We start from the raw sequence: 16,704 nt of genomic DNA, 5'->3' as shown, positions 1-16,704 counted from the left end.
CTCTAACTATTCTAAAGATACACATATTGACTCTCTCCTGGTTCTGATTTGTTCTATAGATTTGTGCTTCAGAATTGACTCATGTTTTATCTTGCTTTTATAAATTCTTATTCTACTAGTATCTATCATGCAGTCTAGAAATGGACTGTATTCATCCCATTCTTAAAAAGGACCACAATTAGTATACAGTTTTTTCTGAATCTTCTCATACAGTGCGTGGAAAGAAGTCAGCAGCTTCCCATGAGCAAGGTGTATTGTACCGAGTTACGTATTTGTAGCTGGCATAAAGTGGAGGGATATGATGCTCCCAAGTCAATGCAACTGGCTGTGAGAAAGGGGAGGTGATGAATTTTGAAAAGGGCACTGCAATAGGATACTACATTGCAGGCCTATCCTATCTGTTCAGCAAATTGTTGACATATGGAGCCATCTGAGATCACCGATCAATAATAATATCTTACTGAGATAAAAGCACAAAGAGTCGACTGCAAATGCTACCCACTACATTCACCAAACGTGACATGCTATGTAGAAACCACCATTTGTCAGCTGACATAGTAAATATAGAGTTCTCGGCATCACTGGAACATGAAACTGCACAAAAACATTCAGAACTGATGCTCACCACATGGGTTTTCATGGTAGGACTGTAATATGCAAGCCCTACATTACCTGAAACAACGTGCAGTGTCATCTTCAGTGGCACAACGAATCATACTACACCTTCAAAGCTTGTGGATAGTCAGTGAAAGTCTCAGAGTGCATAACCCTAACTACGAAATTTGAAGGTGTCAATATGATAGTATGGTCCTATTTTTCACTCAAACCTCTGCTTGTGGTGCAACAAACATTGAACTCCATGAGGTATCTGAACATCCTGGACGATGCAATGCTTCCTACTTTGTGGCATTTCTATTAACTGACCTTTGTTTTTTTCTGCAAGACAATGCACTGTGTCATAAGGCTGCTGCTTTGTGAACATGAATGTCATGACACTTGACTGGCCTCTACAGATCCCTGATTTCAGTCCTATTCTGTGCGATGAGCTAGAGCATTAGGTGAGTTCAAGGGACATGCGCCCCACATATAACAGCTCAGGATCCCATTACATGCCTACGAGAAGAATTTTCCATTGATTGCTATTGTATAATTGTGTCAAGTATGCTCCATAGGATTGCTGCAGTCATTGGAGCAAAAGAAGGTCCTACATGTTATTAAGGTGGGTGCCACATGGCTGTTTGTTCCTCACACTGTGTCTTGGCTTCTTTCCAAGCACTGTATATTGCCAATCTTTGCAAATGTGTTTCACTGAGCCTGTTTTTTTTTCGCTTTCTTTTATATCAAAAATCTTCTGCATTGATTGTACAAATACATAGATTTGCTGATGGTAGTACAGTGCACTTTTTTTCAATCTTGCACCACAGGAATTGAGAGGAATTGTTATAGTTATGGATGATCAATATTTAAATTTAAAGATTAGAACATAAAAGGCTAACTAAATGTTAGCCTTTTATATGGTCCTATAACTAAGAAATGAATATATCAACACTGCTACTCAACTGCACCTAAGGAACTAGATGGGTAAATGAGGTCCAGGTACAAATGCGTGCAAAAATTATTCAGATACTCCAACACAAAAAAAAAAGGGATATAGCATTATTTCTAAAATTGCTCTACAAAATGTTGAATATGTTTTTTCACAGAGATAATATAAGGACAACAATTACGGAGGAATCACTTCATGACCACATCCTTTTTATAATTAATTTATATCTTGTACACTGGTGTATTTTACTTAGTAATCAGATACATGTTCATATATATAGGAAGAGATATATATAATAAAAACTTTTCATTGTTACTATTTCAGCTGCAATGAAGAATTAATGAAAATTGAATTAGTGAAAAATGGACCAATGGCAGTCTCCTTTGAGGTATATGATGATTTCATGAATTATGCTGGAGGTATTTATGTACATTCTGGTCTTCAGGAAGGATTCAATCCATTTGCCATAACAAATCATGCTGTGTTACTAGTTGGTTATGGTATAGATAATAAAAGTGGAGTAAAATTTTGGATTGTCAAGAACAGCTGGGGAGATTCATGGGGTGAAAAGGGGTATTTTCGAATTAGGCGTGGGACCAACGAATGCAATATTGAAACTATTGCAGTAGAAGCAACGCCTATTCCATGATATTAGCAATGAAATAATGTTTTGAATAAGTGTTTATTAATGATATATATAAAAAATTTACATAAATTTAACATCATACCAAATTTTACAGTGGAATGATTATGCAAATAAAGTTTGATCTGCTTATATTTTTCTCAATAAGGAACATTTTATAACACTCAGATGCCTTCAAAACTCAGTGTTGTTACTTACAGCACCTTCTATTAAATATTATTAGATAAGCTCTGCTTCAAAAAATAAGGGAATTTTTTAAATAGCACATCCTATAATGTAAATATATTCAGAACCAAGCAGTCTCAAAATGTTATTCTGTTAAACTAGAATAACATTTTGCATGTTAGAAATGACAACTGAAATTAGCTCCTTTTCCTCTGTATACCGTTCAACACAAACAGATCCCTCCACTTCAACTAATTTCATGTGCTTGTAGTTAACACGTATTCTTCATTTTTGCCTTAATAGTATTTGGGAGGGGGGGGGGGGGAATTCTCATTTTATATATCATAATACACATTGTCTCTCAAATGTTAAATTAATGACATTAAATAACTTAACTCTTCTATAGCATCAGTGTTGAGATAAATAGTTCTTTCTTGGTTGAAAAAATTAGCTGGTAAGGGATTTAAAAACTGATAGTGTTTTTCTCTTAGTCAGATATGATTCAATGTATCATAAATTTAACATTTCATGCATATAATAACAATTTTGTCTCAAAACAATGTAAAAAATTAACTAGAATGTTATTTCTCTGTAATTAAGTCTAAACAACACTTTTCTTCAGTGAGGTAACATAACAGCTGACTTGACTTCATTCTGAAAAATAAACAGTTATATATATCAAACATATAACAGGTTAAAGCATCTAACTCCCTAAAATATGTGCCTGAAGAATGAACATATCATTTAATATTAAATATATAAATTTTTGCTGATTATTCATACATAAGCTTTGTCAAATGGATAGCAGCATAGATGTGAATGCCAATGTGGTATGAATTTCATCACCTTGCTGACTGGACATCTGTAAAATACTATAGCCAGTCTTAACTAATTTCACTTATATAGTATAACTGAGAGGAGACCTCCACATAGCCTTTAAAGGAATGCGGAGAACCGACCAGGGCTTCTGACCTAATGTCCAATCCTCACCTTCTCGTGGTGCACCCTGTTGGGTATCTACTTTGATACTGTACGAACGAGGATGGGCTGGCAATTTGGGATTTAGCCGACCAAATTGTATTCTTATTGGTTAAACCAAAATATAGAATGATGGTACAACATGACAAAATTTCATGCCGGCTGGGACGTCGCCCGGTTAAACAAGGCCCCCGTTGTTTTTGCCAGAGAACAAGGGCGAACAGCGAAAAGTCAGCTAGTGGAACAAATCTGAAAATAAACCCCAACTAAACATCACCAGAGTTGAAGATCGGTACTATCAACGTAAGATGCCTGAATGGCAAAGAAATGGAGCTAGCTGAGGAATTAGATAAGTACCAGATCGACATAATAGGGGTGACTGAAACAAAAAAGACCAAAACTGGTGAGATCTTTCTGAGCAATAAATACAAAATGTTATATTCAGGCAATAACAATCAAGGAAAAGAAGGAGTAGCCATAGTATTCAACACAAAATACGAGGCTAATCTTCTTGAATGGCAGTCAGTCTCAAGTAGAGTAATGTGGGCAAATATGAGAATGGGGAACTGGACAATGAGACTTATTTGTGCCTATGGTCCCACAGAAGGTTCTACTAAGGTAGAAGTGGAGGAATTTTTTGAGGCTTTAGAAAAAGCAACTGACACAATGAAAAAGGAAAAGTTGGTCCTTGTTGGGGATCTAAATAGTAGAGTAGGAAATGATTGTGAGACATACAAAAATATTTTGGGAAAATTTGGAGAAAAGAGCAAAGCTAATAATAATGGCAAATATCTGTTAGATTTCTGCTCAGGACATGGACTGGTTATTACTAACACCATGTTCCAACATAAAAATGTGCACAAATTCACATGGAGAGAAGAGGCTAGGAATAAGAAAAGTCTCATTGACTATGTTATTGTTGATAGTGATGTTTTCTCCCTGGTGCAGGACACCAGAGTGTACAGAGGATTTGAAATTGGAAGTGATCACTATTTAGTCTTGAGCAGGATAAAATTGAATTTCATATTGAAAAGAATAACATGTAAGAAAGTTTTAAAGCGAATAAAAGTTGAGCAGCTCTCAGATGTGAACTGTAGACTAAAATACAGAAATATTATTGAAAAGAAAATGAAAGAGTTTGGGAACAGGAATCAAACCTTGGAGATTCAGTGGCAAACTCTGAAGGAAACATTGATTGATTCTGCCAGAGAGGCATGTGGTGAGGTTGTGTGCAAAGATAAAAAAAATCAGAACTCCCTGGTGGACACAGGAAGTTAAAGAGGCAGTGAAGGAAAAGAAGAAAGCATATCAAAAGTTCCTGGCAAATAAGTCAGCTTTTACTCTTACAGAATACAGAGACAAATGTAAGAAAGCTAAACAGTGTGTAAAACTAGCTAAACAAAAGTCATGGGAGGACTTTGGCAAGAATATAGAAAATAAATATCAAGAAGGTGGCAAAATATTCTGGAGGTTGTTGAAGAAGCTTAGGAATGGAGGAAAGAGTGCTGTAAAAGGAATTAGAGATGATAAAGGTGAAATGAAAACAGGAGAAAAAGATATCCTTGAAGTATGGAGTAATTACTTTGAAAAACTGCTAAATGAAACAAGCAGTGATGACAGCACAGTGATAAAAAACACTGACCAGGCATGCAGTCAGGAATACATATCCATACTTGAAGTAGAAAAAGCCATCAAAGGCTTGAAATGTGGAAAGGCAGCAGGAGTAGATGATATTCGACCAGAAATGCTAAAGTATGGTGGTATAAGAGTCTTACAGTGGCTGCACTGCATAGTTCAGAAAGCCTGGACAGAGGGACGAATTCCCGATGATTGGAGTAGAGCTCTCATAGTACCCATATATAAAAAGGGAAATAAAACTGAATGTGAGAATTACAGAGGTATTTCCCTACTGAGTGTTCCTGGCAAGATCTATGCAAGTATACTTGAGAAACGGTTGAGAAGAATTGTGGAAGAAAAGCTTGGTGAAGAACAAGCGGGATTCAGGCCAAATAGAGGCTGTCAGGATCAGATCTTCACTTTACGACAAATAGTCGAGAAAGCATGGGAATATAACAAAGATCTGTATTTAAGTTTTGTCGATTTTGAAAAGGCATATGACAAGGTGCCAAGAGAGAAGCTATTCAATACGCTGCAGTTATATGGTGTCAATGGGGCATTATATCAAGCAATACTTAGTCTTTATTTGAGTTGTGAGTCAGCAGTTAGAATTGAAGGAAGTACAGGAAGATGGTTTAATGTTAAATCTGGTGTGAGACAAGGATGTACATTATCCCCTCTGTTATTCATTATCTATATGGATCACATTATGAAGGAATGTGCTATTAAACCTGATATCAAAATTGGAGATGTTAATGTCAGCTCTTTGCTTTATGCGGATGATGTTATACTTCTAAATAAATCCGCTACAAGTCTGCAAGATTCTCTGACTAAATTGAATAGCTGTTGTAATAGATATGGTATGAAGGTCAGCAATAAAAAGACAAAGACAATGAAAATAGGCAGAATCATTGAAAATGTCAACTGTGTTGTGAATGGAGAACCTGTGGAACAAGTAAAACATTTCAGCTACTTAGGCACAATTTTTACTGAAGATGGTAAACTAAATATAGAAATAGACAACAGAATCAGCAAAGCTGGTATCGTGGGAAGTCAATTGAATAAATTCATATGGAATAAGAAAGAAATTAGTCGGAACACTAAATTAGCTGTATACAAGACTGTGTTCAAACCAATTTTAACTTATGGATCTGAGAGCTGGGTCAGAAGTAAAACACTTGACCAAAGACTAGAGACCGCAGATATGAGAGTCCTGAGAAAGATTAGAGGGGTGAACAGATGGCATCAATGGCAATATCATATTAAAAATGAGGATATTAGGAAAGAACTTGACATTGTCAGCATCCAGGAATGCGTTAGCAGAGCTAATCTCAGATGGTATGGTCACTTAAATAGAATGGGAGAGGAAAGATTAGCAAAACAAGTGTTCTCTGCCAGGTTGGCAGGAAAACGACCCAGAGGAAGACCAAGATATAGGTGGATTGATACGGTTCAAAGTGCCTTAGACAATAGAAATATAAGATCTGATAATGTTGGAGTCTTGACAAGTAACAGACTGATTTGGAGGAAAATTGTAGATAGGAAGTTAGTAATGATGTAATTTTTTCATGTAGTACTGTCATATCCTGTACACCCCTTGAGGGTACATAGCAGGAATTTGATGATGATGATGATGATAAAAAATTTTATCTTATAATATAATTTAACACTGCTGGTAGCTCTGTTAGTCAACTGTAGTTGGTAATCATTAAAACTACTGATGAGGTCCCAGAAATTATAAAGCTCCCTAATTAATCTTAAATTACTATAATAATCTATTACCTTTTCCCCTTGCATATAATGAGATTCAACTGTAAAGTACATATTCAAGCTCTTACCTGTGTATGAGACTTGTTTTCAGTTGAAGACTTAAGAAGCATTCCTCTTGTTCTATAATTTGAGTTCAAACCTAGGTCTTTCTTATCATAATGTGAAGCAGAGTTATTTGGTTTAACATGTCACACTTAACCTATTTCAGCCAAATAACTCTGCTTCACATTAATGTCATGATAAGAAAGACCTAGTTTTGACTGAAAACAAGTCTCATACACAGGTGGAATTTTTCCAAACAGTCAGAGAACACCACCAACCATCCCAGTACTGCCTTGAATAACTCTTCATTCACCATCAAAATATTTCTTGGAGGGCAGCCTCTAGGATATTACTATAATAATCATTCAGTATAGCTGACTCGGGTTTTTTTTTTTACATGTTACTCTATCAACTTATTATTTCCAGGTCTCCTAAATACACAATTAGCTCTTACTTTCACCTATCTCGTAAGAATATTTCAAGAGCATCAATCTAAATATACATCACTCACCCAGTTTAATGACAATATTACCTCAGAAAGTCTGTATTTGTGAATGTTCAAAATACAAAACTATTTTCTACCACTGATGCTGTCAGCTAACTCTTAATTTTTTCAGAGCTATGTTTTATATGCTGCTGATATAAATGTAGCTGTCAGTCCACTAATATCCATCTTCACTAAAAATAAGTCCTCTGTGAGGATAATAATCAAGGGACAGAATATCAGTTGCATAGAGTAGAAGTAGAGTTAGAAGAACCCTTACAAATATACAAATTTCATTTTACATGAAACTACCTATACTTATATATATATATATATATATCTGTCAACTAGTACACCAAGTTTTTGCCTGTAGCTGGTGGTTTTCAATATTAATAACAGTTCAGAAAGGAGTGCAAGTACACATCCATAAAGAAAGTACGTTCTGCTTTTCAATTTCAGTGGTGAACTGTATGTTCTAGTCCACCTCCAACAAGTCTTATTACCCATAACTATTTACAGTTAACTGATCTGACCACATAACTTTATATATATCTACCGTATATTATTGCGTATAATGCGAAAAATTTATGGTAAAAAATATTACTTAAAGTTAGGGGTTCGCATTATATGCGGACCCTAAAAAATATAACATCTTATTAGACTCGCACACACAATATACACTATCTAATGCCTATGCAACCAAATCTACTTGATCCACTCGCATTCGGCAACCGAACACTTATCGTATCTGTAAGTATAAAGTTACTTAAATTACTGGCATTATGTGCAGATACGATGCACTCTCCGTCGCCGAATGATAGAGCACAGTGAGATAGATGGTATATCAGTTTAACCACAGTTCATTTTAAATATTATTCATTCAACAAACCTAGCCTGAAAATGAGCCAACAGAAACATAAACGTTCATCTTTTGAAGCAGGATTTAAATTGTGTGTCATGCAGTTTGCAGAAGAACATAATAACAGTGTTGCTATGAGAGAATTTGGTGTAGCAGAGAGTAATATTAGACTTTGGGCGTAACAAAAAGACAGTCTTGAAAAAATCCCCAAAACGAAACATGCCCTTTCGAGTTCTGGAAAGGAAGATGTAGCTTCCTTTCCAGAACTCGAAGAAGAGCTAAATGAATGGATTTTGATGCAACGACAAGATGTCCTTATAGCAACAAGAAATGCAATTCGTTTTCGAGCTCTACAACTCAAGAATGGTAAATTCAAGGACACACCAGGTATTTCATCTTTTCTTGCTTCGCCTGGGTGGTGCAATAGATTTATGGAACGCAAAGCATTAACATTACGACACCAAACAAAAATTGCGCAGAGGTTACCAAAGCAGCTTGAAGAAAATGTGCAGTCCTTCCATAAATTTATCATAAAATTACGAAAGTGTCATGGATATGAACTTTCCCAAATTGGCAATATGGATGAGACGCCTATGTACTTTCATATGCCTGGGAATCGAACAGTAAACTCAGTTGGTGAAAAGGGTGTCTTCATAAAAGCAACGGGACATGAAAAAACGCATTTTACTGTTGTTCTAGCATGCATGGCAGATGGAACCAAATTAAAGCCAACAGTGATATTTAAAAGGAAGAAAATTCCGAAGCATATGAATTTCCACCAGGTGTAATTGTTCGCACCAATCAGAAAGGTTGGATGGATGAATGAAGAAGGTGTACAATTGTGGCTGGATCAAGTATGGAACATACGTCCAGGTAGCTTGTTACGTCAACAAAGCATGCTAGTCTGGGATATGTTCCGGGTGCATTTAACAGAGGCAAGCAAAGAGAAAGCACGTGAGCTACGTACAGACCTAGCAGTCATACCAGGTGGTCTAACTTCCGCTTTGCAGCCACTTGATGTCAGCTTGAATAAGCCATTTAAAGATCACTTATGTGAAAAATGGAGAGAATGGATATCATCTTGTTTGGTGAAGATGACAAAGGGTGGGAATTTTCAGAAGCCTGAGATCACCCTAGTCACCAGCTGGGTTAAAGAAGCATGGGATTCGATACCATCTGAAATGATTCAACGCTCATTTCTTAAATGTGGAATAAGTAATTCAATGGATGGATCTGAAGATCACGTCATATACGAAAGCGAGGATGATGCACAACAAATTGGAGAAGACGATGAGGACATGAAGAATTTAAAGGATTTTGACATTTTGTTTTAAAATAAATATTTCTTTTGTTAATTCGTATTGTATTATTTATAATGTTATGGAACAAGATTAACAGATCGCATTATATTTCTTTTGGACATGGCATTTTAGGGCTAGTTTTCAAACAAAATTTCTAGTTCGCATTATACGTGGATCGCATTATAAGAGATAATATACGGTATATAAGAACACAAGCTAAGTTACAACTAACTACATATGTGCAGGCAAAACAATGAGAAAATTTACAGGAATAAGCTTAGAAAAGTCTTTTGCAAGCCTGAAAGCAATATTCCTTATTTACAATGCAATTATTCAGAAAATTAAATACCATACAGAGCAAGAGAAAAATGCCCAGCTATTGATTCTGAGACGTGATTTTTTTTTAATATATATATATATATCCAGAACTCTGACTGTTTATTAAAAAAAATTTTGCTATCACCTTTTGCATCTGAATTACCACTTTTATTTTTGGTTGTTTACTATATATGTTATGAATAGAGAAGATATTATCAATATTCCGAGTGTTTATTATTAATTATACAAGGGTTCAATTCCAATTGGTGCTATAACTTTTAACTGTTTCTTTTAGAATCTGAAAAATCACTGACTCAAGACAACATACAAAAAATATATACATTTTAAATTAAAATAATATATATACTAAATAAAATTACAATACTACAAAATACTGGACCCAAGGCCTTCTAAAATAAATCTACACTTCAGAGATTTTTTATCCAAAAATATTAAAATAAACTATTCTCACTCATTCTATTACTCGATTGTTTAATATATACTTAACCACATCTACCAGACTAAACACCTTGTTTTCACAACAACAAAATGTTCATAGTTTCTTTGTTGAGGCCTTTTCTGAAAATATAAACATTTTCTTCTTCTATAGGATCCTTTCTTATCACCCTTATGTAATATACAATATTATTCCTCACTGAAGTATAAATACTCTTACAGTTCAGTTTGACACACAATTTACTAATTTTTGTATCGGAGAAAAAAAAGAAGTTTTCTACTACTTCAAAAACAACACATCTAGAGTGAGCTAATTCCGTTGCCCTTTCCAGTAGAAATAACAAATATATCCAGCGTCCTTAAGACAGATGGAACTTTCCAATCAATGTTTCTTCAAACATTCCTTTAGAACATCAACTGCAATATCTTCTTTTATTTACTAATTACTCGTTGACAGTTTCAAATCCTCCAGTTTAAAGACTCAGTTTTACTATTCCTTTTCAGAATCTACTATTAATATTCTTCTGTCACATAAAACTAAATATAAACTTCATAAGAACAAAATTCCTCTGGCCTGCGTTCTAAAACTTCCATTAGATCTCTCTCTGTCACCCATCAAACTCCTCGGCGAGCATGTGCACTCCTTAAAAATGGCAAGTGAGAAGTTAAGTATAATGACTGATATATCGTCACCATTAGCGTAAACAAGAATGTTTTTATAAAACACAACTATCTAAATCCAGTAAATACATGCATTTTTAAAATGCTTTACATTTCATTTTGACAAAATAACATCAATAACAGGCACGTCGCAACGTTATGGTTGAAGAAAGCCAGAATTGCCAGAATGTGAATGAAAATATGAGTGGCTTGATAGGGAATTGCGATGTACAAGATGGCAATGAGAGCAGTGATCTAAGAAAGAGTGAAAGCAACCATACAGAGAGAGAAAATGGTTTAAATGATAAAAATAATGAACTATTTGTAGGAAGTGAGATCGCTAGGTTACGTGCAGTGATACAAAATGTGCAGCGGCAATTAGAGCACCTGCAAAACTCTTTCCAGAGTGATTCGGCTAACGTAAATAAACAGCGTAAGAATGAGAGAGTTTCTGAAATGAAGGAAAGAGTGTTGTATGGTGACTCGTTATTAAGAGGGGTGATAGATGGCAGTGTAACTAAATCGTACTTACCGGGTGCGAAATTTAAGGATGTAAGTGAGAGTATTAAAGTGCAAAAACAGAGGGTGAAAGAATTAATAATTGTGGCGGGTACGAATGAATTGAAAGGTGATAAATTTTTTATGAGAGAGGACTTGAAAGTATTGTTAAAGGTAGCGAAAGAAAAGAGTGACAGAGTTAGAATGGTTAGTCTGTTGCCGCGGTATGACAGAGAGGAGTTTAGAAGGAGGGCCATAATCGCAAATGATGTTATGCGTAGGTTATGCAGACGGTGTGGTGTGGAATGAGTTTGAAGGGCGAAAGGACTTATACAAGTTGGATGGCCTGCATTTGAATGGACTTGGTGTGCGGAGACTGGAAAGAGTGTTGCTGAATGAAGTGAAAATGGATGTGCAAAACCAGGGAAACTAGAACTACCAAGGAGGGGGGGGGGGAATGCATATGCAGACATCAGTGAGACAGATGAGTGTAAGAATGTATATAATGTACCCGAGCCAGCACTAAGGACAAAAAATGGGAATGAGTCATTTAGAATAACACATCAATATAGGGGTGGGACTAAGAGATCACTGCATTTCATGTATACTAATGCCAGGAGTATTAGGAACAAGAAGGAAGAATTTTTGGCCTTGATTGGCTCTTCCTGGGTTATTGGCATTAGTGAAACATGGCTGACAGAAGATGATATAGTTAGTGGGATAGAATGTGTAGGTTACAGTGTGTTTAGGAGGGACAGAGAGAATAAAATGGGGGGAGGGGTATTACTGATGATAGCTGATGAACTGCAGCCAAGGAAAATTGAAGATGTATCGGTGGATAGTGAAAGGAGCTCATTTGAGGCTATTTGGTGTGAGATTGAGACTGGCAGAATAAAATATACAGTTGGGTGCTGCTATAGACCAGGTGATGGAATAGATGGTGGAGATAGTATGCATAGGGAAATTGATGAAATGAGGGGAAGGAGGGTAATTATTATGGGGGATTTCAACTATGGTAACATTGATTGGAAGGAGGAGAGGACACATGTGAGGAAGGAAAAGGATTTTATTCAATTATTAAGGGATAACTATCTGAGACAGCATGTAATTGAAAATACTAGGGGTGTGAGAGTGCTTGACCTCGTAAAAGCATCTGAGAATTTGACTGTAATGAATATGACCATGTTGCCACCTATTGGTGAGAGTGATCATAAGGTCTTGACCTGGGAGGTGGCTAAAGGTGTGGAATTTTCGATTAAGGCAGGGTATATGTGGAATTACAGTGCTGGCAAGTATGACAAGCTTAGGAGATTGCTTGGATCAGTGCCATGGCATGTACAACTGCAAGGGCTGGACGTCGATAGAGCATGGGAAGTGGTCAAGGAGCATTTACAGGAGGTTATGGCTGATTGTATACCTAGGGTCCGAATAGTAAAACAAGTAGGGGTTAAATGGATGAATAACACCATTAAGCTTAAGCTGCAAAAAAAGAAACAATTGTGGAGGGAATTTAAAGAAAGGGGTGACCTGCAGGCACACGAACGGTACAAAGTGCAGGCCAGAAAGGTAACGAGTGTGGTAAAAAAAGCAAAAGCAGATTATGAAAGGAAACTAGCTTTGCAAGCAAAAGAGAATCCCAAACAGTTCTTTCAATATGCTGCAAGCAAGGAAAAAACTGCACACGGCAAAATGATTTTAAGGAATGACGATGGTAAGGAGGTCACTGAATCAGTCGATATAGTGGAGTTACTGAGCGCGCACTTTGCAAAAGCATATCATCCAGGTGGTGACATTGAAAAAATGAAGGAACCATTAGTTTATAAGGGAATAGTGATGAATGACGTGGAGGTGACTAGTCTATTACAGAACCTTAATGTGAACACATCTGTGGGATTGGATGGTATACCAGCACGGATCTTGCGTGAAGCGGCTAAGGAATTATCAGTGCCCTTGACTATGTTGTTTAATCTGAGTCTCAGGTCTGGTTTAGTCCCGAAGGTGTGGAAAGAGGGGAAAATAGTTTCACTGCATAAAGGAGGATCCAAGACTACGGTTGCAAATTACCGACCGAACAGCATATCAGGAGTCGTTGTGAAGGTCTTGGAGAAAGTAGTCAAGAGAAAAATACAGGAATGGATTGATCACAATGAGATACTTTACAGGGGACAGCATGGCTTTGTGAAGAGTAGATCATGCCTCAGTAACTTGCTCAAGTTTTATAACAAGGTGACGGCTGAACTGGATAAGGGAAATGGGTTTACAGTGATACCACATGGAATACTAATCCGTAAACTACAACATATGGGAATGGATATAGGGTTGGTGAGATGGATAGGTGGTTGGTTGATGGAGAGATATCAAAGAGTAGTTTATTCAGGAGTAGAGTCCAAAAGACGGCCTGTGACTAGTGGTGTGCCGCAGGGTTCTGTTCTTGGACCACTGCTGTTTAATCTGTTCATTAACGATATAGGGAAGGATCTAAGTGGAACAATTCATTTGTTCGCTGATGATGCAAAGTTGGGTAGGGCAATAGTGAATGCAGAAGATGTCAAAGTCTTGCAAGATGACTTAGATAGATTGGAGTTCTGGGCTAAGGAGAATGGATGTCAATTTAATGTGACAAAATGTAAGGTTATGCATTTTGGGGTGAAAAGATTAGCAGCAGTATACCACATTGGTGGAACTGTACTCAAAGAGATTGAGGCCAGGGACTTGGGAGTGTTGGTGGATAGGGAGATGAAGTTTAGGGGGCACATTGCAAAAGTAGCTAAATCAGCTCGTCAACTCACTTGGTTGTTGAAAAATACCTTGACGAGCAGAGACAAGCAAGTTATTGTACCTCTGTACCGAGCCTTGATAAGACCTCATCTCGACTACTGTGCCCAGATTTGGTCACCTCGGTTCCTTCTTGATGGAGAGAAGGTGGAGAGGATCCAGAGTCGAGTGACTAAGATGATAACAGGTCTATGGAATGAACCATATGAGAACAGGTTGAAGATTTGTGGGTTGCAGAAACTAGTTGATAGGCGGAGGAGGGGAGATATGATTGAGACATTCAAATTGCTAAAGGGATTCTATAGGATTAATTCAGAGGATATTTTTGAGATCAGGACTGGTGGTGGGAGAACTAGGGGACACCTATGGAAGCTGGGCAAGAGTGTGGTTAGCAGGGGTGTTAGAGCTGGGTTCTTTACTTTTAGAGTGGTAAATGAGTGGAATAAGCTGCCAGAGTCTGTTGTAGGTGCTATGACGGTGAACGAGTTCAAGGCAAGGTATGATAGATACTGTGAGAATGTAATCGCATAGTTGTGTGGACATGATGTTTAGGGCCTCCCTCAATGAGTCTAAGGACTCCTGGAGTCGCCCGAAATAATAATAATAATAATAAAAAAACCTCACTTAGCGAGAGCTAAGTGAATACAATAAACAACAGGAATAATTATAATTCAGTTAGCATAAATTTGGAAAAAAAATTACAGTATAAGTTATATTAAAGATTAAAATCAATTGCTTAAAGTTTTATTTAATGTCTAAACATATGATTGAGTTACTTTTTTACAAAAAAAATTAAGTAAAGAATCGTGCTCAAGTTTTCCATCTTGTCATGCAATTTGCAATGGATTTATCAAAATTTCAGTGGACTTTGTTCCATATCAGGATCAGCATTAAACAGAATTTCCTTAGCATGTTCAACACGATTGAAAACTAGCTCAAGTTCTTTTGCGGTTAACTTTTTGGTCGTAACATTCTCTTCTTGTTCGCACTGCTTATCTTCTTCAAATGCACACTGTTCTTCTAGTTGAAGAAGATCATTCTTGCTTAACTGTTCTGTATGGGAATCGAGCATGTTTCTCACATCTTCATTATCTAGTTAATTAAATTCAAGTTCTTTTCCAATTGTGCTGATTTCTTCTGTGTTAGATCTTGGATTTTGTGCATGATAAACTAACATAGGCTTGAGTTTAAAGTTTCCTTCTGCATTGCCTCCTAATAAAAGTGTAAGATGATCCTTAGATACTTTGTATCCTGGTTGAGATACTTCAGTTTTAGCTAGGCAAGTTTTTGTTGGCATACGCTTCCAAAAGAGACCAATTTCATCAACACTGAATATTTGCTGATCGTCATAATCAAACCTCATGAATTATGCTTTGCAATTCTTCAGGAAACTTGGTCGCAGAATCTTTATCAGCACTAGCAGATTCCCTAGTTATTCTTATGTTATGCAGTCCAGTTCGATTTTTAAAACAGTCGAACCATTCTAAACTCACAGTAAAGCTTTCACATTCCTCTTGAAATTTAGTCTCTTTCAATGAGGTAAAAATATTGAAAGCTTTTGCATGAATATTCTCTGAACTAAGAGGTATTCATTTTTGGTTATAATCCTCAATCCAGAATGATAGAAGATGCTCTAACTCTACCATTAAATGGCTTCTATTGCTACTGCATGCTTAAAGAAGCAGTAGCAACTTTTCCTTGTTCTTTGTATTCTTTGCTCTTATTTAATATAGTTCAAACTGTAGCTGTATCCCATCAAGGTCTCGCACAATCATGGTATTATTAGCACCACTTTCATGCCTCTTAATGACTTCCAGCTTTTCCGTTTGCTGCAGTTTGGCAAAAAAAAATCATGTTAAATGATTAATCACTTGCTTGAAGTGGGAAATAGTATCATTCCACTCAATTGCACTAACTGATTATTGCATATATCGAATTCGCATTAAGCTAGGTTTTCCTGTATTCTTATTATTATTGTATGGGCATCTCTATGGAGAATAAAACTATCAATGCATTCTATCATACCTTTCCTTGAACTCATTCCACTCATTCACAACTCTCCAAGCCAAAAAAAAATCTAGTCCCCACAACCCTTACTAACCAAACCTTTATTCAACTGCCAGGGATTACCCCTTGTTCTAGTTCCTCTAGCCAAGTGCTGAAACATTTTTCCTGCATCAATCCTATAAAACCCATTAAGCAATTTAAATGTTTCTATTATATCCCCTCTTGTTCTCTTATCAACCAACTTCTGCAATCCACGCTCAATCTACCATCATAGGGAACATTCCACAGACCACTCACCATCTTGGTTGCTCACCTCTGAGTCTTCTCCATCACTTCCTCATCCTCCAAGAAACCCGACCTGAGCACAGTAATCCAGATGTGGACATACTGAGGCCTTATAAAGAGGAATAACTTCCTTATTTCTACTGGTTAGCATGTTCTTCAATAGTCAAGTAATCTTATGAGCTACTTTAGTAACATGTCTTCTAAACTTTAACTCTGTCTACCAACCCCACCTCTAAATTTCTAGTTTCATTTAGTTCTAGAGTACAGTTCCATCAATGTGTAGACAGCTTGTAATCTATT

The 16,704-nt window shown here is 36.6% G+C and overlaps 2 protein-coding genes across 2 annotated transcripts in view; one reads left to right on the top strand and one right to left on the bottom strand.

Annotated features, from left to right (window-relative positions):
* Window positions 1–2,321, top strand: part of LOC150094427 (dipeptidyl peptidase 1-like) — a 68,406-nt gene extending 66,085 nt beyond the window's left edge. Inside the window, exon 7 of the mRNA XM_090412313.1 lies at window positions 1,871–2,321. Within this exon, the coding sequence (XP_090268439.1) occupies window positions 1,871–2,195 (325 nt within the window). The 3' untranslated portion in view covers window positions 2,196–2,321. The remainder of the gene's footprint in view (window positions 1–1,870) is intronic.
* LOC150094426 (S-methyl-5'-thioadenosine phosphorylase-like) overlaps window positions 2,210–16,704 on the bottom strand; it is a 97,382-nt gene continuing 82,887 nt past the window's right edge. The window contains exon 9 of the mRNA XM_090412315.1: window positions 2,210–3,008. Within this exon, the coding sequence (XP_090268441.1) occupies window positions 2,973–3,008 (36 nt within the window). The 3' untranslated portion in view covers window positions 2,210–2,972. The remainder of the gene's footprint in view (window positions 3,009–16,704) is intronic.

The sequence above is a fragment of the Typopeltis vanoorti genome, chromosome 22, assembly GCF_054136105.1.
Source record: "Typopeltis vanoorti isolate ZY-2024b chromosome 22, IOZ_Tvanoo_1.0, whole genome shotgun sequence".
NCBI lineage: Eukaryota > Metazoa > Arthropoda > Arachnida > Uropygi > Thelyphonidae > Typopeltis > Typopeltis vanoorti.
The sequence above is the reverse complement of the archived record's forward strand: the minus strand, read 5'-3'. Positions and strand labels throughout refer to the sequence as shown.